The 25,801-nt window shown below is 37.4% G+C and overlaps 1 protein-coding gene and 1 long non-coding RNA gene across 8 annotated transcripts in view; one reads left to right on the top strand and one right to left on the bottom strand.

Annotated features, from left to right (window-relative positions):
* Nucleotides 1-25,801, top strand: part of LOC133860722 (fatty acid amide hydrolase-like) — a 41,048-nt gene that overhangs the window by 14,345 nt on the left and 902 nt on the right. For all 7 annotated transcript variants that reach the window (XR_009898925.1, XR_009898924.1, XR_009898926.1 and 4 more), the window contains exons 9-19: nucleotides 10,080-10,155; nucleotides 10,235-10,306; nucleotides 10,403-10,457; nucleotides 10,653-10,724; nucleotides 10,864-10,944; nucleotides 11,038-11,141; nucleotides 11,222-11,314; nucleotides 24,653-24,721; nucleotides 24,804-24,868; nucleotides 25,417-25,478; nucleotides 25,603-25,698. Coding sequence is in view for 4 of the 7 variants with exons in the window: in XM_062296324.1 (XP_062152308.1) it covers nucleotides 10,080-10,155; nucleotides 10,235-10,306; nucleotides 10,403-10,457; nucleotides 10,653-10,724; nucleotides 10,864-10,944; nucleotides 11,038-11,141; nucleotides 11,222-11,314; nucleotides 24,653-24,721; nucleotides 24,804-24,868; nucleotides 25,417-25,478; nucleotides 25,603-25,698 (845 nt within the window). In the remaining 3 variants the exon portion in view is untranslated. The remainder of the gene's footprint in view (nucleotides 1-10,079; nucleotides 10,156-10,234; nucleotides 10,307-10,402; nucleotides 10,458-10,652; nucleotides 10,725-10,863; nucleotides 10,945-11,037; nucleotides 11,142-11,221; nucleotides 11,315-24,652; nucleotides 24,722-24,803; nucleotides 24,869-25,416; nucleotides 25,479-25,602; nucleotides 25,699-25,801) is intronic.
* LOC133859428 (uncharacterized) lies at nucleotides 876-6,514 on the bottom strand. The gene is made up of 3 exons (XR_009898748.1): nucleotides 6,022-6,514; nucleotides 5,548-5,923; nucleotides 876-1,973 (listed from the first exon to the last, which is right to left on the bottom strand). It is a non-coding gene; the product is annotated as an uncharacterized LOC133859428 (long non-coding RNA).

The following is a 25,801-nucleotide window of genomic DNA, read 5'->3' on the forward strand; positions in this document are numbered from 1 at the left end:
CATTAAAAAGATCTGGGACCTCTTGGGTCCTTCTTCTCTGCTTCTTCAGGCTCAGATTCTCTTGGGGCCTTTTTTAGTCTTTCGGAGAATTTCTTCTTTTTGAATTTATCATTCTTCATTAGTCTTATGAAATTCTTAGCCAACATTGCTACTACATCTTCTTCAATATCAGAGTCTTCCTCAAATGAGACTCTGGCCTTCTTCTTAGATGCTTTGAGCGCAATAGTCTTTACCTTCTTGATTGGAGGCAGGGAAAGCTCATATGTTTGAAGAGATCCTACCAACTCTTCAATCTTCATCTCTTCTAGATCCTTGCTTTCTTCAATAGTAGTCACCTTAATTTTGAAATGCTCAGGCAAAGATCTTAGAATTTTTCAGATGAGCTCGAGTTTCTCAAGTCGCTCATCTTAGTGTAAAACTCTCTGAACTCATCTTCAAGCATCTTAATCTCTTCAAATCTAGAAATCAACATTTGGAGCTTGACAGATTTAACAAGTTTAGTGCCCTCATATATTATTTCTAAGATTTGCCATGTTTCTTAAGTGGTTTCACAGTTTGAAATTTTTGCAAATTCAGACGGTGAAAGAGCATAGAGGGCTTTATTGTTAGCAAGTCGTGCGTTTTTTTTTCAAAAACTAGTTTGAGATTTGTATTATCTAGCTTAGTCGAACCAGTTTCAACACTTTACCAACAATCAATGAATTTTAAAAAGAAACGCATACGAGCTTTCTAATAGTCATAGCTCGTGCCATCAAAAAGCAGAAACATTATTAAGATTTTGAAACATAGCAAAAAAAAAAAAAAAAAAAAAAAAAAAAAAAAAAAAAAGAGAAAAAAAAAAAAGAATAGAAGTCAAAAAGATTACACTCAAGAAATAAATCTAAACAGAGTGTATCAAGCTTTGATACCAATTGAAAATTAAAAGACTTCTAATTTGCTCTGTGTGTGCGTGCACAATGTGTAACAAAATATTGTTAATGCAGAATTTAAAGAATACAAATATTTTGTTAACGAAGTGGAAACTCAATTAAGAGAAAAATCACTCGAGAGCAACCAAGCCCAGGAAATCCACTATCAGAAGACAAAGGTAGTATATAGACAGTAACACTCACATACCCGATGCAGTGATCGTATCTAGCACTCTGACACTTAACACAACGTGAACGCCTCCTAACCAAGTCTCTTACTTGAAGAGGTCTTCAATGGATTCCTTTACCTTAGGGCTCCTTCTTAAGATTAACTTCAGTTATGAGTACAGCAACAGCACCACGGCAACGGCTAGAGAGTTAGCGGATCTTCACAATTTCTCCCTAAAATATACTCTCTAAGCACTAAAGAATTCAATACCAAATTTTGTAAATAATACATGTCTAGAGGCCTCTATATATAGGCTACAGAAGACCTAAATCGACACTGATTTGGTTTTCTTTAGGCGGCGTCTGGACGCAAGCTGAAGTCATCCGGACGGACAGCTGTGCAACCGACCTTCCATACCGCACTCCACACAATACCATATCAGGGCCGCATCCGGATGGTGTTGCCCTAGCGTCCGGACGGTTGTACTTCTTCTGCACACAACTTTCATAATAAAGACTACGTCCAGACAGTGTTGCCCTGTCATTCGGACGGTTGCAATTCTTCTCCACGTCTTGCCTTATCAAGGATAGCTTCCGGACGTTGTTGCCCTGTTGTCTGGACGGATGGAGCTGTCTTCTTATATCTGTGTCTGTGAAGGAAATCCAATTTCTTGTCGATCTCTAATGAGCGTCCGGACATGTTTCCATGACATCCGGACGGATGCTACCTTGAACTCTTTGAAACTTCTAGACACTGATGGGCGTCCGAACGCATGACTAGGTCGTCTAGACGAAATCTTGAGATCTGACTTCTTTGACTTTGAATCTGCATAGAATCTTCTTTTGAGCATCTTGAACCACTTTTCTAAAATGAAAACTCTGAAATAAACGGCATCCCTGAATATGTAGCAACATTACATAATAGTAATTTTGTCAAACAGAATGTAGTTAATCACAAGCTAACACTTAGTATTCAACTCAGTTCACTATTTATAAAGTTTGTACAGTATAAAGAGCAACAGGAAAGTCTAATGAAGTCTAGTGCTATCAATAGTTTACAAATGACAGACACGTTATCTACAAAGTAATATAATATCCAAAAGTATAGACTTTATATCTGGAGCAAGGTTGAGCCATATGTTTCCTGCTAACGGTAGTCGTGGATGCTTGTGAAGTCAGTTAGTCTCCTAACTTTTGTAGACTTGATGGTTCTTGTCTCTTGGAGGTTTTCTAGGAGATAGAGTTGCTTGAGAGTTAGCTACGTTGGGGTAAGTGAGGACATCGTTGACACGCCCCCTCAAGGTCAACGGGAGAGGCATGCCGTTGAGCTTGCTCCGAAAGAAGGAAAAATGAACAGTGGAGAGGGGTTTGGTGAAGATGTCGACAAGTTGGTCATGACTGGACAAGAAGTGGATATCAAGTGTTTTGGAGGCAACCACACCACGAAGAAAGTGAAAGTCAATTTCCACGTGTTTTGTACGAGCGTGGAACACAGGATTGGAAGATAAATAAGAAGCACCTATGTTATCGCACCAAAGTACGGGAGGTTGGTGTGCGGGAATGCCAAGTTTATGAAGAAGAGACTTAAGCTAGGAAATCTCAGCTGCAGCATTAGCAAGTACTTTGTACTCAGCTTCAGTGCTGGATCGAGCTACGGTAGCTTGTTTGCGAGAGCTTCAAGAAACCATATTTGGACCAAGAAAAATGCAATACCCGACTGTTGATCTCCTTTCATCACGACTGCCTGACTAGTTCGCATCGGTGTGAAGGCCTGAAGGGTAATAGAGGAGGATTTCTAAATTTGAAGTCCGAAGTGGATAGTCTGCTTGAGATAGCGTAGGAGACGCTTGACTGATTGCGAATGGAGAATAGTGGGTTTCTACAGGAACTGAGACAGTTTGTTGATTGTGAAGGAGATATCAGGGCGTGTAATGCACAAGTACTGGAGAGCACCAATAGTGCTCCGACACAAAGTTGGGTCATCAAAGGAAGCACCCTCAAAGGCAGAGAGACTTGTGGTTGTGGACATGGGAGAGGAAACTGGTTTGGCAGCAGCCATGTTAGTGTGTCAAAGTATGTCCAAAATGTATCGTTTTTGCGATAAGAGAGAACCACTAGGGGTGCCGATCACTTCGATGCCCAAAAAAAAGTGAAGAAGCTCAAGGTCTTTGATAGAGAAATCATATGCAAGCAAAGATAGCAACTCATCAATGGTAGAAGCCTTAGAGTAGGTGATGATGATATCATCCACATAAATCATAATAAATATGGTAAATGTGAACATGAACAATGAGTTGTCTAACTTACCTCCATAAAAGCCGATGGCAAGCAACTTGTTACTCAATCCGGAGAACCAAGCTCGAGAAGCTTGTTTAAGCACATAAAAGAGTTTTATGTAATTTGCCAATTTGTTGGGGAAATTGGGGGTGGGAGAACCCAGGGGATTGGGACATGAACACATCTTCCGATAAAGTGCTATGTAAGAAGGCATTATTCACATCAATTTGCCTTAGAGTCCAACTAGAAAAAATTGCAAGTGACAGAGTGCGTACTGTGGTGGGCTTTACGACGGGGCTATAGGTTTCGCCGTAGTTAAGAAGTGGTTTCTGATAAAAACCTTTTGCATCTAAGCGGGATTTATAACGATCAACTGTTCCGTTGGCCTTCCGTTTGATCTAAAAAATCTATTTGCAGCTAATGATATTTCCAACAGTGGATGAAGGAATAAGTTGCCAAGTCTGATTTTTTAGTAGAGCATCAAACTCAACATTCATCGCCTCACACCATTTGGGGTGCCTGATTGCTGTAGAATAACAATCCAAGTTAGTAGAGGTGAGCAACGCATGAGGGAGTGGGAACTTTAGAGTGCCATCTAGAAGAAGCATTGGTATAGAAATGTGGTGCTTTGACCGTGTGGTCATAGGATGCTGGGTGGTAGTTGTGACGGAGATAGGTGGGAGTGGGCTAGTGCAGGAAGTTGGTGGGTTAGGACAGGATAGGTCTGCAAAAGGGAAATAAGGGGAGGGAGAAGGATTGTCATGTGTAGAGGCTGAAGAGATGTAGTCTGAGTTGGAACATGTAGGGGGAACTCGTGATGCAGTAACTGGGACACTACTTCACGTGGGTGAGAGAAAGTAGGTGACACAACTGGACAGATGTGGGAAAGAGGCAAATGAATAGGAGATGCGGATGGCTTGGAAGCAAGAGATTTGGACGAGGCATGAGCCTTATCAGCAAAAGGAAAAAGATCTTGAAAGATGACATCACGTGAAAAACAAATGCGCTCAGTAGGGATAAGAAGGCATTTGTAACATTTGTGGCGTAAGCTATATCCCATGAAAACACATAGAGAGGAGCGAGGTTGTCATTTGTTGGAGTCGTAAGGTCAAAGATGAGGCCAACAAGCACAGCCAAAATGCGTAACAATTTATAATTGGGTGGGGTTTTAAAAAGAACCTCAAAAGGAGATTAATTTTTAAGGAGAGTGAGGTGTGGAGACTCGAGAATGGCCAATGTGCTATATAGAGAGGCCCAACACTGAGTTGATCCGAACCACCATATTCTTTAGCCTTCAGATTGAGGTTGGCTAAATCAGAAGTGATGTGATGAGAGGCCCCACAGTCAGGATACCAATGCTAGTCAGCAGTGGGCTGTGGAGAAGCTATTAGTGCTTGCATGCTGGGATGGGAATCCCTTTGAAGGTTGTTGTTGAAACGTTGGTAGTAGTCCATCGCAATGTGTCCAGATTTGTTGCAAACCACAGGGCGCGGAGGAGTTTCTCTTTTTCAAAGTGGCAAGGTGTGAATGGACTTGCATGGTGCGTGCTCGAGAATGAGATTTGAACAAACGTTCAAGAGTGAGCCAAATATCTCTGGACATTGTGCATCTGACAACGTGAGATAGGATAGATTCAGTTAAGCAGGAGGTGATTCACCAAGAATGAGTTGATCCTGCATAGTCCATGCTGTGAAGGCAGGATTGGGAGCAATGACAGTCCCAGTTTCAGACTGGGTGGTAACTGTTGGAGAAGGGCAGATTGACGTGCTATCAACAAAGCCAAATAGAGAGTGTCCCTTTAAGATAGGAACAACGGTAGTCTTCCATAAGCTATAGTTATCTCATGTGAGTTTGTGGGTAAGGGAAGTGAGGAGAGAAGTGGGACCAGTGGCAATGGGGGGGGGGGTTGTAGGGAGGTGCATTGAGAGCAGATGTGGAAGAAATAGGGGAGGTTGGTGGAGTTGAAGTGGCCATTGAAAAGGATCCTGAAAAAGGACGGTGGCGAGTGTAGCTCTAATACCACGTAAATGTTATACAGTATGAAGAGCAACAGGAAAGTCTAATGAAGTATAATGCTATTAGTAGCTTACAAATAACAAACACGTTATCTACAAAGTAATATAATATGCAAGAGTGTAGACTTAATATCTGGAGGAAGGTTGAGCCCCAACAGAATGGGTCAGTGAGGGACTACCAAGCACAATTTGAAAGGTTGTTAAGTCGTGTTGGACGACTCTCCACAGAACACCAACTGGGGTGTTTCATCAGTGGGCTGAAGGACACCATTCAGCCAGATGTGCAAGCAGGCCGCCCCACGGGCTGCCAAGCACAATTTGAAAGGCTGTTAAGTCGTGTTGGACGACTCTCCACAGAACACCAACTGGGTTGTTTAATCAGTGGGCTGAAGGACACCATTCGGCCAGAGGTGCAAGCAGGCCACCCCACGAGCCTTATCGCCGCAATAGGCTTGGCGCAGCTGTACGATGCCAAACATCAAGCCGAACGACGCAATAATGCGCCAGAGACCAAAATACCCTTAATTTGCCACCCATGTCATCGCCGACACTAACCTGACAAAAGAATCCCCAAATTCGGAAGCTCACTACAGAGGAATTGCGAGACAAGAGGGAAAGGGAATTGTGCTTCAATTGTGATGAGACATTCATACCTGGCCATAGATGTGCCAAATTGTTTTGGCTGGAACTGGAGGATGGTGAAGGAAGAACCTCCGTTGAGGAGGGCGGCAATGATGACCCTGAATTTCATGAAGGGGCGCAAGCTGCAATTTCTCTACATGCCATCACTGGAACCCGAGGGCCTCGCACGATGCGGTTGAAGGGAGACTTGGGGTGCGGCAAGATCGTGTTTCTCGTTGACAGTGGGAGCACGCACAATTTCATTAGCTCTGCCGCAGCCCGATGGGTGGGCGTCGCACCGGCTCCGACTGAGAAGATGAAGATGCTCGTGGCCAATGGGGAGACTCTTCTCAGTGGAGGGTTCTGTCGAGCAGTCACCATCTTTGGTGCTATTTGGCTGTAAACACTCAAAACTTATTTTGAGGGATTTCTCTAGCTTGGTGATGAGCTTCACATGGCATTGAGAGAGGGTCACTTTGCAGGGGATGTCAGCACCAAAGGATTAGATGTTGGATGGGACCAAGGTTTAAGTTGCTATGTGGCTTTTTTTTTTTTTTTTTTTTTTTTTTTTAATTGAATATGGGAAAAGGGTTACAAGGTTAGATCTAATTCTTAATAATGTTGTTCAGCCTATCAAGCACTCCATCTATTTTTTAGGCCTTAATGAATGATATCTTTCGTAAGGTACTCCGAAAACTTTTTCTGGTTTTCTTTGATGACATTTTGATTTATAGCATAAATTGGGCAAACACTTACAACACATGGCTTATGTTTTCAACATTTTGCTAACCCATCAGTTGCTTGTAAGAAGGCACAAATGCCAATTTGGCAAGGCGGAGGTAAGTTATTTGGGCCACATCGATCATCTCCCCTCGTGGGGTAGTAATGGATCCCGAAAAAATTGAATCAATCATGGAATGGCCCAAGCCCACTACCCTCAAGGAACTGAGAGGGTTTTTAGGTCTCACAGGATACTATTGAAAATTCTTTCGAGGCTATGGAGCAATTACTAAACCTTTGATAGAATTACTTAAAAAGAATGCCTTTGGGTGGTCAACTCAAGCTGAAAAATATTTTACCGAGTTGAAGCTGGCTATGACTCAAGCTACAGTCCTGGCTCTACCTGATTTTTCCAAACCCTTTGTAGTCTAATGTGATGCCTTGGAGTCTGGCATTGGGGTAGTATTATTGCAAGAAAGTAGGCCCATAGCTTATTTTAACAAGGCTATCAAGGGTGAGAGTTAGGCCTCTCTACCTATGGGAAAGAAATAATGGCCCTAGTTGCGGCTCTCAAAAGGTAGAGATTTTATTTATTGGGCTCAAGGTTCCGTGCTGATAAAAAAAGCCTGAAGTTCCTACTGGATCAAACTATATCAATCACCACTCAGTAAAGATGGTGGCTGAAGCTATTGGGGTATGAGTATGAAATTGAGTACAAGTGGGGAAAAGAAAATTCAGCTACAGATGCTTTGTCCAGAGTAGAAGGACCAAAAACCCTAATGGCTATCTCTCTTCCAGTGCCTCACTGGCTAGAATCCATCCAAAGTGAAATACGAACTAATTCAGACCTACAAGCTCTGGTTTCAAGAATACAAGAAGGGGAGGCGGAAGGTCCATGGGAATTCAAGGAGAGTCTAATTTTCTTTAAAGAGCGGGTAGTATCTGTCTAGCACTTCTCCTCTCATCCAGCTTACTATTATTGAACATGAAGGTTATTTTTTTAAAACCATGCATAGGCTTAAAAGCAGTTTTTTACTGGCCCAAAATGAAGGAGAGGGTCAATGATACGGAATAAATTGGACCTTTAGTTTATTTAAAGTATTAGTTTTATTTTTATTTAATTTAATTGATGTGTAATCCAATAATGGGCTTGGCCCTTAGTCATATTAGGATTATGGTTTAGTCTATGAGTCTGTTTAAGCATAATGTTCACTTGTAATAGGCAATTGATGATGAATGAAAAATTGAGCTTACGCCGCTATCGTCTTCTCCCTATTTTCCGTCTCTCTCGACTTTCTTCTTCCTTCCTTTTCCGAGCTTCTTCTCCTCTATTTTTGTGTCTTCTTCCTCTTAAATTCTTGTTTTATTTATTCTATTAATCTGTCCTACATTAGTCAAGGCTTTTACTAGGCAGTGCGACATGTGTCAAAGGCATAAAACTGAAACCACCATGCCTTCAGGGCTCTTGAAGCCGCTACCCAACCCCACAAAAGTTTGGGCTAAGGTCTCTATGGATTTCGTGGATGCCTTACCCAAGTCCCATGGGAAATCTACAATTTTGGTGGTCATTGGTCAATTGACAAAATATGGCCACTTCATTCCCATAAGTCACCCTTATACTGCTTCCCAAGTTCCTCGGGTCTATTTTGACAACATCTTCAAACTACATAGAATGCCAGAGTCCATTGTCTGTGACCGGGACCCAACATTTACAAAGCCATTTTTGGACAGAGTTGTTTTCCCTTCATGGAACTAAATTCAATTTTAGTTCCACTTATCACCCACAGACATATGGGTAGATGGAAGTCTTCACTTGCACGGTGGAAATATACTTAAGATGCCTAACTAGTTCCAGGACTAAGGAATGGGTTAAATGGCTATCGTGGGTTGAGTATTGCTATAATACTAGTACTCATTTTCTCTCATAACCTCACTCTTTTTGCACTCATGTATGGTAGATCTCCGTCCACCTTGTTATCTAATGTTAAGGGCATCGCTCAGGTGGAAGCAGTTGAGAAGACCTTGGTGAATGTGATCAATTGCTCCAGAAGGCTAGGGATCGGTTACTTAAGTCTCAACATCAAATGACACAAATTTACAACAAGCACCATAAGGAGAAGCAATTTTGCATAGGAGACTCGGTTTTTTTGAAGTTGCAACCATACCGACAATCTTTTGTCGAGTTGCGCAGCAATGCCAAATTGGCAGCTAAATATAGTCCATTCAAGATTTTGAAAAAAATTGAGCCCGTGGCTTATCTGCTCGACTTGCCCAAGGAGTCTAAGTTGCATCCGGTTTTTCATATTTCAGTCTTTAAGCAATACATGGGAACCGGAGAACCTATACCAACCCAGCTTTCGAAAGTTCCCAATTTGTCTATCCAGCCGCAAGCTGTGTTGGAACAAAGTACGAATACGTAAGGGGCTGGCCGAAGTACTAGTGCATTGGGTGGTTTATTCTCCAGCGGATGCCTATTGGGAGAAGAAGCTTGATTTCCTTTCTCGCTATAATACAAAAAATTTTCACTTTTTCATATAATTTTTTTTTTCACTTTATATCACATCAATCACTTTTTACTTTTACTCAACAAAAAAATTCATCCCATAAGAGGAAGGGAGGGGAGGGGGTTACTAAACAGGCCCTAGGACATTTTTAAGGGGGGAGAAATGTTACGATCCTCACTCAGTTACTCTTTAAGTCTTGCTCTTTGCCTACCTTTCTGAATACTGAGAGTATGTGCATTAACTATGGTTGAGTCAGCTATGTAGTAAATTAACCCTTAAGGTATTTCCATATTAGGAGAGTCCAAGTCATGTAATAAATTGTGAGAGATTCCCATATAAGGAGCTTTACATATCCTAGTCCAAGTCAGGGTGGGATTACAATTCCTAACCCTAATTTTGAGTCAATTGTAACCTTTATTTAAGGAGCAGTACTACAATAAAATAGGCAGAGAATAGTTTGATAAAAATCAATGTTTACGTTGTGAGGTCTTGAGGTTCCTCTGAAACCTCTAAACTTAAGTCATAGGGAAGCCCTGCAGGACTCATCCTTCCAACTTTCCTATCCATGGCCTTGTTACACGGTCTGTTTCTCAGGCTTGTAACACAAAACGAATCTACCTACTACCACCTAACTTCAATGATTCAATGAGCAAATCGTCATGATTATAGATTCCTGAAGTGATACTTTGTTTTTGCGTATATATAGCACACTGTATTTAACAACCAAATCATTGAGTAGAGTAATTTGTCTGTACCTCTTTCATTTTTGTGTATAAATTCTTCATAGTAAATTAGCCGGATAGATTTGCACTATATAAACATCATTAGCTTATAACTGAATGCTTCATCCGTATCTCTATTTCTAGGATCTGTGCGAATGCCAGCAGCTCTTTGTGGTGTTATTGGTTTGAAACCAACTTTTGGGCGCATACCTCATTCTGGGTGAATATTGATTTTACTCTACTAATCTCTTTGTTATATATAAGACCATTTTGAGAATAAATGGTTTTTTTTTTTTTAGTGTTCTTCCTCTGAACTGGACGGTGGGAATGGTTGGGATCTTAGCAGGCACCATTGAGGATGCATTTATTGTGTCGGTGTTCTTCTTTTGACTATTTATGTCTCTGTTGATTCCATTTTACTCTTCAGTGGTACGTATTTATAGCTTTTACCATTTTAATGTTTACAGTTATGCAGCTATGAATGGACGACTTCCATCAGATCAACCCACCAGTGGTGTACAGGTTATCTTTTTTGTTTTGATCATTCAAGCATGCTTGCATGCATGCATAAATTAATTAATGCTTTCTTTCTAAACCTAATATATATTGAGCTTGCACTACTTCTCGGATCCTTGGGACAATGCATGTATGGTATGAATGAATTGTTTCATAAGCCAATCTGATTTTTGGACCTTTTTCTTTTGGATAAACTTCCAGCCCAAACTGTATTTTCCACTGTTCCATTCAACTAAACCTATCTCTGATGTCAAATTAGCCAAGTATGCAGAGGTTAGTAACCTGTTATGATCAAACTGTATTTTAATAAAAATGATGATTCATAATTATTTTTATTAATTATATAAGATGATCATTGTCTTCTGATATTCTTAATCTTATATTCAATTAAACCACTAATTGCCTCAATTAGTGGTTTGATGATTGTAGGGATGATATTAGAATATGCTGTTCTAAAGCTCTAGACAAGCTTCAGGAGCACTATGGTTGGAAGGTGTCATTAATTGAATTGATGTTTTCTTATATCTAATTTATTTACATCTTGGTAGCGAGATAATTAATGCCTTGTTATATTATTATGCAATAGATTGTAGAGGTGACAATACCAGATATAGAAGTGATGCGATTGGCACATTATTCAACAATTGGATCTGAGTGTAGTGCTTCCCTTAGTTCTCATCTAGAAAAGTTGTATGTTCTTTTCCACTAGTATTGCGTGCAATTTCTTCACTGTGAGAAATCAAAATGCTGACACTAGAAACACATTGCAGGAATCCAGCAGAATTAGGATGGGATACAAGGGTAGCACTTAGCGTGTACAGTTCTTTTAGCAGCAATGAGTACATAAAGGCCCAGAAAATTAGGTAATGCTTTTTACCTTGTTTTATTCATTTTTATGTAGATAAGTTGGAAAACATAAAGTAAACTAGACCAAAAAAAAAAAATATACTAGCTACAATTAGTAGAAGACTAAATTCCACAAAAGTATTTTATCAAAAACCCATTTTAGCATAATTTTAAACACATATTATGTTTTGAAAACAACTTCCAGGTTAAACTATTTAAGTGGCCACAAATACATATAGCCTAAATTAATAAAACCTTGATTTCATAATTTGGTCCAATAAAGAATATCAACATTGAAACCTTGGAAGCGATTACGCCATTCAATCAACATGAGCCCATTTTACAATCACAAATGCTATCACCCTTATGACATGGATTTCCAACCAATATGACCCTATGCATCCTAGAAATAGCACTAGATCTTAAATGTGATCAATCTTTAATGTACTAATAGTTACTCCCTAACTTCTATAAATAACATGAGGCACTACTACTATGCTTTGAATTACATTTGCAACAGAAAATTATATAAATGTTTTCTTTTTAAAATAATTGAAGTGAACTATAACTGTAAAAACAATACCAGAGCACTAAAACATCATAGTTTATTCACATAAAGTCGCATATTTACATCAATTATCTAATCTACAACCATAATTAAATATCATAAACTGTCAATTTCTACATCTAGTACTATTTAATCTTAACTAAACATCAAATCCCCATATCTTTGAATAATTTGTCTATCAATCACTCTGGTTGCTCGGCATCTACCTCAATGTGCTCACACTCTGTAAAACAATGTTTTATAGGTAGAAATATAAGTGCACGACTCAGTAAGTAAGAATTAGCCTTAACATAATATATCATAACAAGAAACATTATAATCACAAACGGAAAGCATCCTTTAGCATAAAATATCATGATAATCATTTATCGCATAACATAAACAATATAATTCTAGTTGTGCAGATTATATTAGTTTCCTTACTTAAAACTTCATATCTTTAACATATTAATAAATTGGAGTGATTTTCTCATGATCGAGCCTTAAGCAGTCATCATGGAAAATCAACCACACCATGACCGAACAACAGACTGTCGCAATGGTGATCATTCTCATGACTGAACAACAAACCTTCATCATGAGTGATTCTCCTATATATGACCGTATACCAGACCATCGTTATGGGGAATCATAGAAAATTTTATTTATCCACTAAGATTTAACTATTAATGATAGAAGTTTACTTATAAAACATATTTAATATGACATGTACTTACATGGAATAACATGCAAAAAAAAAAAAAAAAACTTAATATGATAAGGATATTCACTTACTTGTCTTGCTTAAGTCCATGCTTGCACGCTTAACCTTGTAGCACGTATCAGTCTCTACAAACTTTCCTCTTTATATTTCTCCAAGCTTCTCTCTCTTTCTCTCACTACGAATACTTATAAAAACCTCTCTCTAGGTGCTAGAAGACAAGAGAATGAGAAGTATGAAATTTCACATTTAGAGGGTTGCTATTTATAGAACTTTCACAAGCTTGTGAATCCCTTACTTTGCCATTAAGAAAGCTTCGCTATTAAGGAAACTTTGACATGTGGTATGGCATAGAGGCTGGCACATGGCATGATGTAGTTTTACGCATGTAGCACTAAATTGAACATAACTTTCGTTACAAGTATCATAATCGTGCATAAGTCTATAATCCAGAAAACTCTTTTTCAGAGCACACATCGTAGTCACCTAGCTATGCTTGGCGTGAGTCATTTTTGGGGCCCAAATTTCACCATTTTCTCCTCTTGAATTTCATTAAGTCTTTACTTGCTATCACATGTTGTCAGAACATCCCAAGTTCTGCTTGATGTATATATATATACTTCACTCCAATTTCCATTTTCCTTTAGATTTTAGTTATTCTAGGTATTTCATCCTTCCCTCCTAATAAAAATTTCATCTTCAAAATTTTTACGAACTATTACTTACATTGAACCTCTAGTCTAGTGACTTTGTTTTAGTAGGTGCAATTTTTCTTGTATGAATGCAGAAAAAAGGGTGTATGATCCTTGAGTTAAACGATACTTAGTACGACATAAAGGGAACAAAAACTGTTTCCATATCAAGATCAAATTTTGCCTCCCTTGTGCAACCGATTTATGGTTGTTCCTCTTTGGTGCAAATGAATCTCTAGTGGTAGCCACAATGCAGTTCCTATAAATGTGGCATGCCTTGCCCCATTGGGTAGCATGGTTTAGTTCCTCTCCTACACAACTCCCAATGATGTCTGCGGCATTTTGGACACAATGGTGCCTACTAGAGAGTAGAGCGCTCATGCCTCTGCTATTGCCCCAAGCTACTACCATAAACTATCCTCTTTACGGTCCTTTCATCGCTCTCAATTTGTGTGTTCTAACCCGAAATCAACCACACAATACCAATAATTGTCACAAGATAAATTTATTGAAACATAAAGCATATAGACATCATAACCACAAAATCTATAAAACAAACACACATCAACAACACAATACTTGCATCTCACATCCATCTGACAAAAATTACATTAGGACTTCCATCTGACAAAGCTTATTGTCTACCATTTTGTTAGGACTTGCATTTGACATTCACCTGACGAAACCTATTGTGTGCCATTTCGTCAAGACTTGCATTTGACGTCTATCTAACGGTTAAGCACTAGAAGCCCTTCACAGCTTCAAATAATGGATGTCAGAACATCCATCTGATGACTAGCACAGTAACCTCAAAAACACATATTTTCACACAAAACACTTGGGTGATAAAAGAGATTTACAAGAAAAGTTTTGAACACCGAATGGGGCCAATTTTTTAAGAACTAATTGTTAGGTATGGGATTCAAAATGAGATTAAATGTGAATCTCTTAATAATTTATAGGTTCATCTTGTAAGCCTTCTCCCACTTTCAAATATACCTTTTAGTCGAAAGTACCTTTACCATAGGATTTTAGAGCTTATTCTTTTCTAGTTATGCCTAGGTTCAATAAACCAAAGGCTCTTGTGAAAGAAGTTCACCGAGAATGAATACAAAAGTGTTGGAAGGATTTTCTTGCTAGGGTGGAAATCTAGGAGGACAAAGAGAAACGAAAAATGGTAATAATGAATGATATGTGAAATATGTCTAGCCCCAACTCTATTAATAGAATGCAATGCAACTCTTCACCAAGAGTTACATTGTTTATCTTTCCATAATCTCCATGGAAGCTATCACCTTCCGTGGAGATGATTTGGTGTAGCAATCACCACATTTGTTATGATGTGATCATCCCATACATCATCATCTCCCATTTAATGACGCTATAATAGTTGATAAACTAAGTTGAGCATGATTACCTTGGTACCAATAACTCTTTCATGCCAACTCTCATATGTGATTCTCACATATCATCGTCAAATTGTGACTGGCTTATATGTGTGAACACTTTGTCACTGCCTTATATGACTGCACCCTTTACCATATGCTCTCCGACCAAACACATAGAGGTGACTTCGTTTCGATATATATAAAGCGAATGGTGTCCATTCTCCATGGTTAGGAACATAGTCCACACCCATACCACAATTGACGACTTCAGTCGTACCCAAATACATGGGTTTAACTTCCTCCAAACCTTTGGTCATCTACTTCCTCTAAAGCCATTATTCATGATGTTTTCCTTTATTCACCTTAATAGTATCTCTTACACTCGCAGAGCATATATACCTAGTCTCAGCATAATGCCTTTTAGCATACTTTACATTTATGTGAGCTATATTACTCATACCTCGTCAATATTATTTGCCTTTAACTGACCAATTATGTTCCTTATTAGGCAGAAGTTCATAGAATCATTAATTCAGGTGTCCTCGGATCCTTTTAAATATGTGCTAACCCATGTAGCTATCACCTAGGTGTTTCTTAATTCCAATGCTGATTCATGCCCTCTGAATTTATCCATAGGCATCCCTTAGTCAAAGCTCGACTACAACTTCAAACTTAACTTCAATTTCACCCCTCTCCACTATATCTTGAATATAATGATAATTTAAAGCAATGTGTTTGCCTTTGGAGCTACATACTCCACTTTCTATATAACAGATAGAGGGATTGTTGTCACAAAACACATTGATTGGTCTGCTAGGTATACCTAAATTTAAACTATCAACAAAACGTTTAATCCAAACGGCATTACTTACCGGTGTGTTGGATGATACATACACAGCTTCCATTATGGATTTAGCAACACAATTATGCTTTTTGCTTAACCAAGAGATAGCTAGCCGTTCCATCGAATAGGAACACATAACCGTTAGTTAACTTTCTGTCATCTAAATCTCCTACAAAATCTGCATTTGCATATCTTGCAATTTCTAGATCACATAATCCAAAATATAAACCCATGTTTTTAGTGCCTTGCAAATATTTAAATATTTGCTTTATTGCTTGCCAATATGTCTTCCTTGGATTGGATTGATATTTGTTCACCAATCCTACAGCATGAAAAATTTCAGGCCTTGTGCTTGTCATGGCATACATAAGACTACCCACAGCTTGGGCATAGGGGACTGTTTCCATTTCTTTAATCTTTGTCTCATCCTTATGAAACTTTTTTTTGCTTAAGTGTTGACACCTTGAGACACGTGTACTTAAAGGTTTACATTTATCAATCAAAAGCCTCTAAATCGCCTTTTCCAGTATTTCTTAATCCAATAATAATTTTGAATTTCTATCTCTAGAAATTCTTATTCCCAAGACATAGGTAGTAGCACGCATATCTTTCATTTGAAACTTAGATGCCAAGAATGATTTCTGGTGTAGCTTGGTGGAACTTCAAATACCATTGTCTCGATGATTGCTTGATTACTTATAGAGATCTTTTAAACTTGTAGACATTCTCTTCATGTCCTTTCACTTGAAATCCTTTTTGTTATGTCATATAGATATCCTCTTTTAATTCCTCGTTTAGGAATGTCGTTTTAACATCCAACTCATGTAATTCCAAATCCATTTTGGCTACCACAGACACGATTATTCTTATCGAGACAAACTTTGCCACAGGTGAATATGTATCAACAAAGCCTACATCTGGTTGCTGAGTAAGCCATTTGGCCATCAACCTAGCTTTCTACATATCAAGGCTTCCACCTGCTTTGAATTTCTTTCTTAGTACCCATTTTCATCCAATGGCTTTTCTTTGATGTGATAAATTTGTGAGGTCCCAAACATCATTTTTCTTGATTGAGTCAAACTCCTCATTCATAGCTTCAAGCAATTTTTTAGCATCATTACTGCTCACAGCTTCCTTAAAATTCGCTAGATCATCTTGTCAATTTATGTCGTGTACACTTAGAACATAATGAGTACTAAGTATACTTGATGGTCGCTTTTGTTTTTTACTCCCACTATTTCCAACAGTTGTATCCATGTGCAATTAATCATCAGACTTTCTTTTACTCCCCACTATGTTGAACATCTATCTCTTGCTCATCTTCTAATGGAGTATCTACTGGTGCTTGGCACTCACGATCTTCATCTTGTAAAAGTTTGATCTCCTCTATATGAGTAATTTTGTTGGTATTCTCTAGAAATATAGCATCCTTACTTTCTATCAACCTCTCTCAGAATGGTAGAATCAGTAGCCACTACTATTCTCTATGTATCCTATAAACCTGCATTCCCATGTTTTACTTCCCAACTTATCTCTTAGGGGATTTAGGATAAGTACATGTGCCTTACATCACCATACCTTGAAATTTTAATATTTGGTTGTAGGCCTAGCCAGTATTCATAGGATGTAAGTATTTTAAATTTTTTTCTTAACTTTGTTAAGAATGTATGTTGTCATGCATAAAAGTCTCCCAAAAAATGAATGGGTAAAGCAGCATATGCCATCATAGATCTTGTCATATCCATCAGCATTTTGTTCCTTTATCTGCAATGCCATTTTTCTCAGGCTTTTAAGGTATTTTTCAGAAAAGCCTTATTCCACTTTCATTGTAGAAATAATCCATGGCTTCATACTCACGTCTCCTATCATTATTCAAGCTCTTTATGGACCTTCCCAAATGATTTTCTACCTCCAATTTGTATTCCTTGAATTTCTTAATAGCTTCACACTCATGTTTGAAAAGGTAGATATGTCCATATCTTGAATAATTATCATTAAAGGTAATAAATTATTCTATTCATGTATGTGTCTTAGTTCTTAATGGTCCACATATATCAGAGTGGATTACTTCTAGCAAATCTGATGATTTCCAATGTTTTGAAAAGATTTACTAGTCATTTTTCCCTTATTACATAATTAACTTGTATTAAAATCTTCATAATTAACTTGTGGTAGTAATATGCTCCTTCTCATTCTAATCATTTTATCTTTATTTGTGTGACCCAATCTCTGATGCCATAAATAAGAACTATTTTCACTTACTACCACATTCAAATAATCAGAAATAGAAACTTGATTATCAACTTTTAGTAAGTATATATTGTCCACATTTACACCCTTTACTTATACATTTTCCTTCCTAATAAAGACCTTTCCATACTTGAATTTATTCTCATATCCCTTCTTATCTAATACAAGCATACTTTAGATTTATACAGATACTAGGCACATACAATATATCATTTAAAATAATGACTGACCCATTAATAGAAATCTTGCATTTTCCTTTTCCTAACACATCACTGTAAGTGTTGTTGCCAATGTACACTTTGTGCTCCCCTACTGTCTTTTCTTTAAAATCTACAAAAATTCCTCGGCCTCTTGCTATGTGTCTTGTCGATGCTGAATCCATCTATCAAGAATTTGTTGATGGTTCCACCATCATTCTTTCAATGACTACCATTGCAATTTCCTTCTGTGTCTTGTTGTCCTTGTTCTTGGACAATTCGCCTTGAAGTGTCACTTCTTTCTGCACCTCAAGCATGCTCCTTCAACTTTCTTTCCACTTGTTGGCTTCCCTTCCCATCTTCTCTTAAACATTTGTGCTTTGCCTTTAAATGTGAGCACATGCGAGGTCTGAGTCATTATCAGATTACTAGTTGTCCCTCCTTCTTTGCTTCATCAACTCTTATCCTAACACAAGCATAGGGAGAGATATCATGAAATTTTTTTGTCACTATGTGTCAAACAAGTTACCACATGTTCCCATGACAAAGGAAGACTATTAAGTGTGGTCGTCACTTGCATTTTGTCTAATATTGGGTGACCAACATTTGCAACTTCCTTCACAATGAGTTCCATCCAGTTTACATGGTCACTTGCATAGTCTTTCTCACCCATACGAGCACTGTTATATTTGTCTAATAACAATTGTATGTGTTTGTTAGACCTTGGACCATACCTTTTTGTCTAAAGCCTCTATCTATCATGTCTTTTGTTATCTCGTGTCCTTCAAAGAGAAGAATTATGTTGTTTTTATACTGTGGAGAAGGGTGTCCCTTACCATTAGGTCGTCTTACATCCATTTTTCTCATTTCTTGACGGTCTCATCTCTTCACTCTACCACTTCTAGCTTGTTAGTTGTGAGAGTGTACAATGTTTTCTCATGTGTTAGTACATAAAAAATAGGTCGTTTCCACCTTCTAAAATTCATTCCAATGAGGCTCTCAACTTTTGAGGCATCAATACCACTTTTAATAGCCATTTTAAAATTTGGATACGGAAAAACAATATTTACTAATACAAATTAATAAATACAAGTTGTCTTAATTACAACATAACAATATAAAAATAAAAAATGTGGTTTTATTTATTTCAAACCAAATAAATAAATTGGATAAATGCATTTTTTATCCTTATGGTTTGGGTTTTGACAAATAGCTTCCTGAGTTTTAAAAAATGACTAACCACTCCTTGGGGTAAGTAAAAATGAACAAATTAGTCCCTACCACTAGAAACGTTGACAGGATCTGTTAATGTACTAAATTGAGGTGGCCGATCTATCCCTATGGCCTTGAGGGTGAAAAATTTGAGGGGCCAGTCGAACCAGCCCTAAGGGCCATAGGGTGGTATGGCCACCGCCTCTGGTCTACTTGATTCATGTTGATGTGGCATATTAACGGATTCTATAAACTTTTCTAACAACAGGGGCTAATTTTTTTCTTTTTTACTTATCACAATGAGTGATTAATCACTATTTTAAAACTTAGTTAGCTATTTGTCGAAACTCCAAACCCCATTACCAAAAATGCATTTATACCTGAATAAAATAAGCAAATAATAATAATAAGAAAAATCACTCGGCACCGTGCTATGTCAACCTAGCCTGATAATTGTTTAGGGAAGCCTTGTACTATGCTAAATTTGGATCTAGCGAACTCACCCATTCACCTCTTCTCGACAAAGTATAGTGGATGCCCAATGGTCATGGGTCCCTCAGCCTCTGCTCAATGGTACTAATAATCCTTAATGGATGCTGACACTTCAGGCATCTGTCATTGGAAATCTCAAACTACCCCAAATCAGGAACAGTGAATGCCACCTCCTTGTGTTGCCTTGGCAACAACCAAAAATGAGGAATATACCTTCGATGCTTGTCCCTGTGGCCTTGGTCGGAAGACTTTCCCCTTTCCCAAATCTTCTTGTGATTTTTCTTCTGAAAATTTATGTCTGGAAATGTTGTATTGATCTTCCCCTTTGAATGATTTTTAAAATGGGTTTTGGATGTTTCTAATTGGGGCCGAAAAACAAGCCACAATTGCACCGGACTGGTCTGATTCAAACTAACAAGGGGCGGCGATGGCTCGGCATGCTACATGGCTTTCACGCATGGCTTGACTGGGCGACATGGCTTAGTTACTGTGTTGGGTCGCAAGTTTTGGTCAGTTAACGAGTCAAAATTTTACCCGCCAACGATTGACTGAGCTTGGGCTCAAGCTTTAAGGATGGACTTTCCTATTGTGTGTTTCCTCTTTTGGCCAAGTCATGATGTGCTCCTAGTTGGGCTTGGCCTACTACCCGAAACAACATCATTTTTGGCCTGGCTCAAAAAGAAGTTGTGTCATTCTTGCAACCTCCAACATTTGCAAAACAATGTCACTTCAAATTGGTTGCAAAACGATGTTGTTTCTAGCTAGGGCTAAAAGCGCCTACACTAGGCGCGAAACAATGTCATTTTGACACTGGTTTTGGCTGGGTCAAAAGGCTCGTTTATAATGCATCGTGAAAGGACGTCATTCCCACTTAGTGGAATATTGTCGTTTTTGTCGACGTTGGGAATGTGTTTTGATTGGCTTCTACTAGTACAAACGATGCTATTTTGATATAACCCACAAATTTTGACTCCTCTCCCTCTTCCAAGCTTCCCAAAACCTACTCCTTTTTTGGGGATGACTCCCCAACACTCTCAAAACCCGGAGGAGGAGTTTTTTCGTCGGATTTGGTGAGAGAGATTGGTTTGGAAAAAAGCTTTGTTTTAGATATTGAGGAAGAGAGGATTTTTTTTTTCGAGAACCTTCTTCAAATAGGTACCTTCTCCTTAGTATCTCCATGTTCTCGGTGTATTTTAGTCCACCCACGGTAAAAGTTAAAGGCTTCTCTTCCAGTTTGATAGTCGATTGGTGAAGATTGTAAAAAGCCACTGATGATACCAAACTCAACACTTATTTGTTGATGGTCTTGTATACTTCCTCCAAGATTATTTATAAATCTTTTAGTTTTTCTTTGTCTTCCTTAACCTATTGCTTTGATACTATTAAAAGAAATTAAGAAAAAATGAATACAAAAGAGTTGGAAGGATTTTCACGTTTGGGTGGAAATTGAGGAGAACAAAAACAAAACGACAATGGTCAAAATGAATAATATTTTATATTGGGTTCACCCCATCTTTATTTATAGAATGCAATGCAATTCTTCACCAAGAGTTGCATTGTTTCTCTTTTCATAACCTCCATGGAAGTTATCACCTTCTATGGAGATGATTTGGTGTGGGGATGACCACAATTGTTATGGTGTTATCATCCTGTTATCATCCCTTACATCACCATCTCCCAATATCACATTTTCGTCTCACGTAAGTATTCTTAGGCTATTTTTTGTTTTTTTAGGATCCTACTAAGTATTCTTTGTTAGAGTTTCAATGGAAGACATTTTATTATAATGGAAATAGACATTCAAAATTGAGAAAATAGTTTAAAAATTATCACAATTATTCAAAAGCCACTAACATATAATGTATGCAATCAAGAGATGTATGTAATTAACATGGGCATTTAAATAGATAGCCTGCATATAAGCTTAAAAGTTCTATAAGTTTTATTACAGTGAAAGACCTAGATGCATCATTACAAAATCTCTTTTGAGTAGAGAACACAACTTATTACAAGGTATTCTCCTAAAACTAATCACAAAGCTAATTAACATATCTCACACAAGTCTTAAAAAAGTAATACATCATCTTTAGGCAGAATATACCAATGTACCCCATTAATCGCTTCATGCCATCTTTTCAAATTGTAACATGAAATAACCTCCCTTGGCTAGGCAATAGTAGGTAATAGTTTAAAAGATGCAATTACATCCTTAAAATCTTTAAATGATAAAATAGATATATATTCATGAGTATGTCACTTTGGTGACAATCACTTCAATTCTAAATAATTTTCTCTGAGTAAGGAACTAGAGAAAGCTTTTATGCCCATAAAAAACCAATCAATCACAACATTGATATATGCATGCCCTAATTAAAAAGAATCCCACATGCAATTGAAATAAATGTTAAATATAAAATATAGTACATGCGTGGTCACATAAACTTTTAACTCTATTGGCTGGATGAGGGCTAGAAAGTAGTCAAAATTGATGGATCTTAAATTTTAATGTAACAATAAAAACCCATTTTTTGCAGATTTTTTTTTATTATTATTATTTCTTTTATCTTTATCAATAACAAAAAGCTTTAACACTAGCATAAAGGCTTTGATACCAGTGGTTAGACTTATAATAAAACATGCTAAAAACTAGAATAGTATTATGAATCATGAAATTTCAACATACGTGTAGGAATTATCAATTTGATCTAATTGATGCACACATGTTGTTTAAATGATACAAATAACAATTTTTAGGAGCTAGATTTTTTTTCCTTGCTCCTTTGATACAAACTTTCACCATTGAAAACTAGCTTGTAAGGGGAGGGGCCCAATGGTTTATATATACACATGGCTAAAATTACACATAACCCATGTAACTTGGAATCATAACATATCACTATGCTCTTCAGCCACCGTTCATGGCGACTCACACTATTGACACTAACCCAATGGCAGTCATTTATCTTTTTTCCAGGTTCACTCATATATCAGTATTCAATGACTTAACACTATGTCCATACCTATTAAGGCATTTTAATCCTACCTTGAGGTCGTCTCATCGGTGACTCAACCATAAAGCCGAAACCCATTCGATCCCATAATCGACGAGCTGCATCTAATCATATACTCAACATGGTGGCTGACTCTGGTGTCAAATGATACAAACCTTAGGTAGAACTTACCATTGAAAACCGGCTTGCTAAGAGAGGGTGCTCAAGAGCTTATATACACATGGTTAAGATTGCAAATAACCAATGTAAGACATTTGGGATTGTAACATATTGCTACACTTTGCAACCAACGTAATGATACAAACCATGGGTAGAACTCACCCTTCAAAATTGGCTTGCAAGGGGAGGATGCCCAAGAGCATATATACACATGGTTAAGATTGTACTTAATTAACTCATGTGAGACACTTGGGATTGTAATATACTACCAAGCTTCGCATCTGACGTTCACAGATGCCCACTTTATTGACACTAACCCGATTGTAGCCCTTTATCTTTTTGGTAGCTCCACTCAATTATCAGAATTCAATGACTTAACACTATACACAGTACCAAGACATTTTAATCTAGCCTATAAGTTGCCCCCTTTGATACTTGACCACAAAGCCAGAACCCATTCCCATACTCAACAATTTGCGTCCGTTCCCATACTTGATGTGGTAGTTGGCTCTGATGCCAAATGATACAAACATTGGGTAGACACACCCATGAAAACAAATTTAAAATGAGTTGTGTCTTGATCATATACTTTACGTGGTGACTAGCTCTGATATCAAATGATACAAACCTTAGATAGAACTCCCATTTGAAAACCAGCTTACAAGGGTAGAGTGCTTAAGAGCTTACATACACATGGTTAATATTGCAATTAACTCATGTACAACACTTGGGATTGTAACATACTGCCACGCCCCACAGCTAACAAAAATGATACAAAACTTTTGTGCAACTCACCATTGAAAATTGACTTGTATAGGGATGGTTACCAAGAGCTTATATACACATGGTTAAGATTTTACTTAACCCATGTGGGAAACTTGGGATTGTAACATACCATTACGCTCTGCAACCGACATCCACAACGAAACACTCTATCAACAATGACCCGATTGTAGCCTTTCTTTTTGGTGGCTTTACTCACCTATCAGTATTCAATGACTTAATACTATGCTCATACATAGTACCAAGACATTTCAATCCAGCCTATAGGTTGCCCCCTTCGAGACTCGACCACAAAGCCGCAAAACATTCATCCCATATTCAATAAGCTGCATCCGATCCCATACTAGATGTGATGGCTGAAGCTAATACTAAATGATACAAAACTTGGGTATAACTCATCCTTGAAAACCGGCTTGCAAGGGAATAGCACCAAGAGCTTATATGCATATGGTTAAGATTGTATTTAACCCATGTGGGACATTTGGGATCGTAACATCCTCTTCTTAGTTATGAGTAATTCTATTTAGTATACTCATGTACAATTGTCATATAACCAAATGACGTGACAATAAAATTCAGTCATTAGATCAGCATTAGTTTTTTTTTACAAGTACAGATTCAAGGTCTGATGTTTACTGCCATATCATTCAGTTGTATGATAGTTGTACAGGAATCTACTAAATAGTATTACTTCTTAGGTATTACGTACACAATATGGTAATACAGTTTTATATATTATGGAGAGAAATGAGGATTTAGCCTTTATATAGGAATTCCTTATATAGTCTTTCCCATCACAGATTCTTATCCTAATTTGGGTTACCGACCTACCTATAGTTTACAAATACCAATATACTTAGTAGCACTCAATATTGACTTATCTTATTATAAATAAATATAGGCTACATTTCCACCATTTCAAAAAGCTGAAAAAATGTATCTATTTAAGCAAAGTACTTTGACACATTATTAGCTCATTATCTACACTTTGTGGGTATCCACATCAGCATTTTAATTTTTATTTATAATGTCATTCCTAGCTTGTTTAAATATCCACAGGAATCGCCAGATGCAGTTTCATATGAATATATTTGCTCAGGCAGATGTCATTGTTTCACCAACAACAGGGTATTCTTTGTTTCTTTAGTTTGATCTCATTTACTTTCCTATAGTAGTATCTAATGTTTAGTCTCTATGATCTGTGTGACAGAGTAACTGCATACCCAATAAAAGACGATGCTCTAGAGACCGGTGAACTCGACTATATAAATGGAGGTCTTAAATCTTTATTAATTTAGTTTCCCAAATTAATTTGGTTTCAGCATTTCCTCCAAACTAATTTAGAAAAAGTTCTTACAACCCCATCTATATAAAATTGTCATGTGTCTGGTGTGTTTGTTTTGAATATTATTTTGAATAATATTCTACTTTTTTCAAAAATAAATCATATTTTATTCAACTTTTTAAAAAATTTTCAAATTTTATCTCACAAAGTCAAACCTCGTAATTCGCGTAGTAAATTCGAATAATATTCGGATTCAACACCAAAATGGACGTATGTGAGAAGCATGTGTTTATTTATTTTATTTTTTTTAATTTTTTTTTTTAATTTTTTTTTTCTAACTCTTTTAATGCTTTTAAAAAAGTATGTACTTCTTACATGCTTAAATGACATATGACAATTTTATAGACTTAGTTGAAGGAAGTTCTTCTAATCGTTTCGTTGGTTTTGGATAGAAGCATTTTCAGCACTCCATACATGTTTAACTTAATTACAAAAGATGATACATGAAGTGGAATTAACAAGTTTGCCACTATTTCAGCTGCACTAGTTCGGTTTTCAATAGCAGGAAATTTTCTAGGATTGCCTGCTGTTACTGTTCCGGTCTGATCTTATCATCCTTCTGTTTTTTTTTTTTTTTTTTTTGGTAATTTTATTTTATTTTATGTTGTCCTTTATTACTTTATAGGATGAAGGAAACCATTGCTAACCTAAATTGAATTGATAGGTGGGATATGACAAACTTGGTTTGCCGATTGGCCTTCAGTTTATGGGTCCACCATGGTCCGAACCAACATTAATTCACATAGCATCGGCAATGCAGGTAGATTACCAAACTTTTGCTGTGAGCTTGTTTCTAGTTTCTTTCTCTCTACTTTTCTTTGAGAAATTTGAATAACTCATCAATTGTTTAAAATATTCACATG

This window comes from Alnus glutinosa, chromosome 2 (assembly GCF_958979055.1).
Source record: "Alnus glutinosa chromosome 2, dhAlnGlut1.1, whole genome shotgun sequence".
NCBI classification, from domain to species: Eukaryota; Viridiplantae; Streptophyta; class Magnoliopsida; order Fagales; family Betulaceae; genus Alnus; species Alnus glutinosa.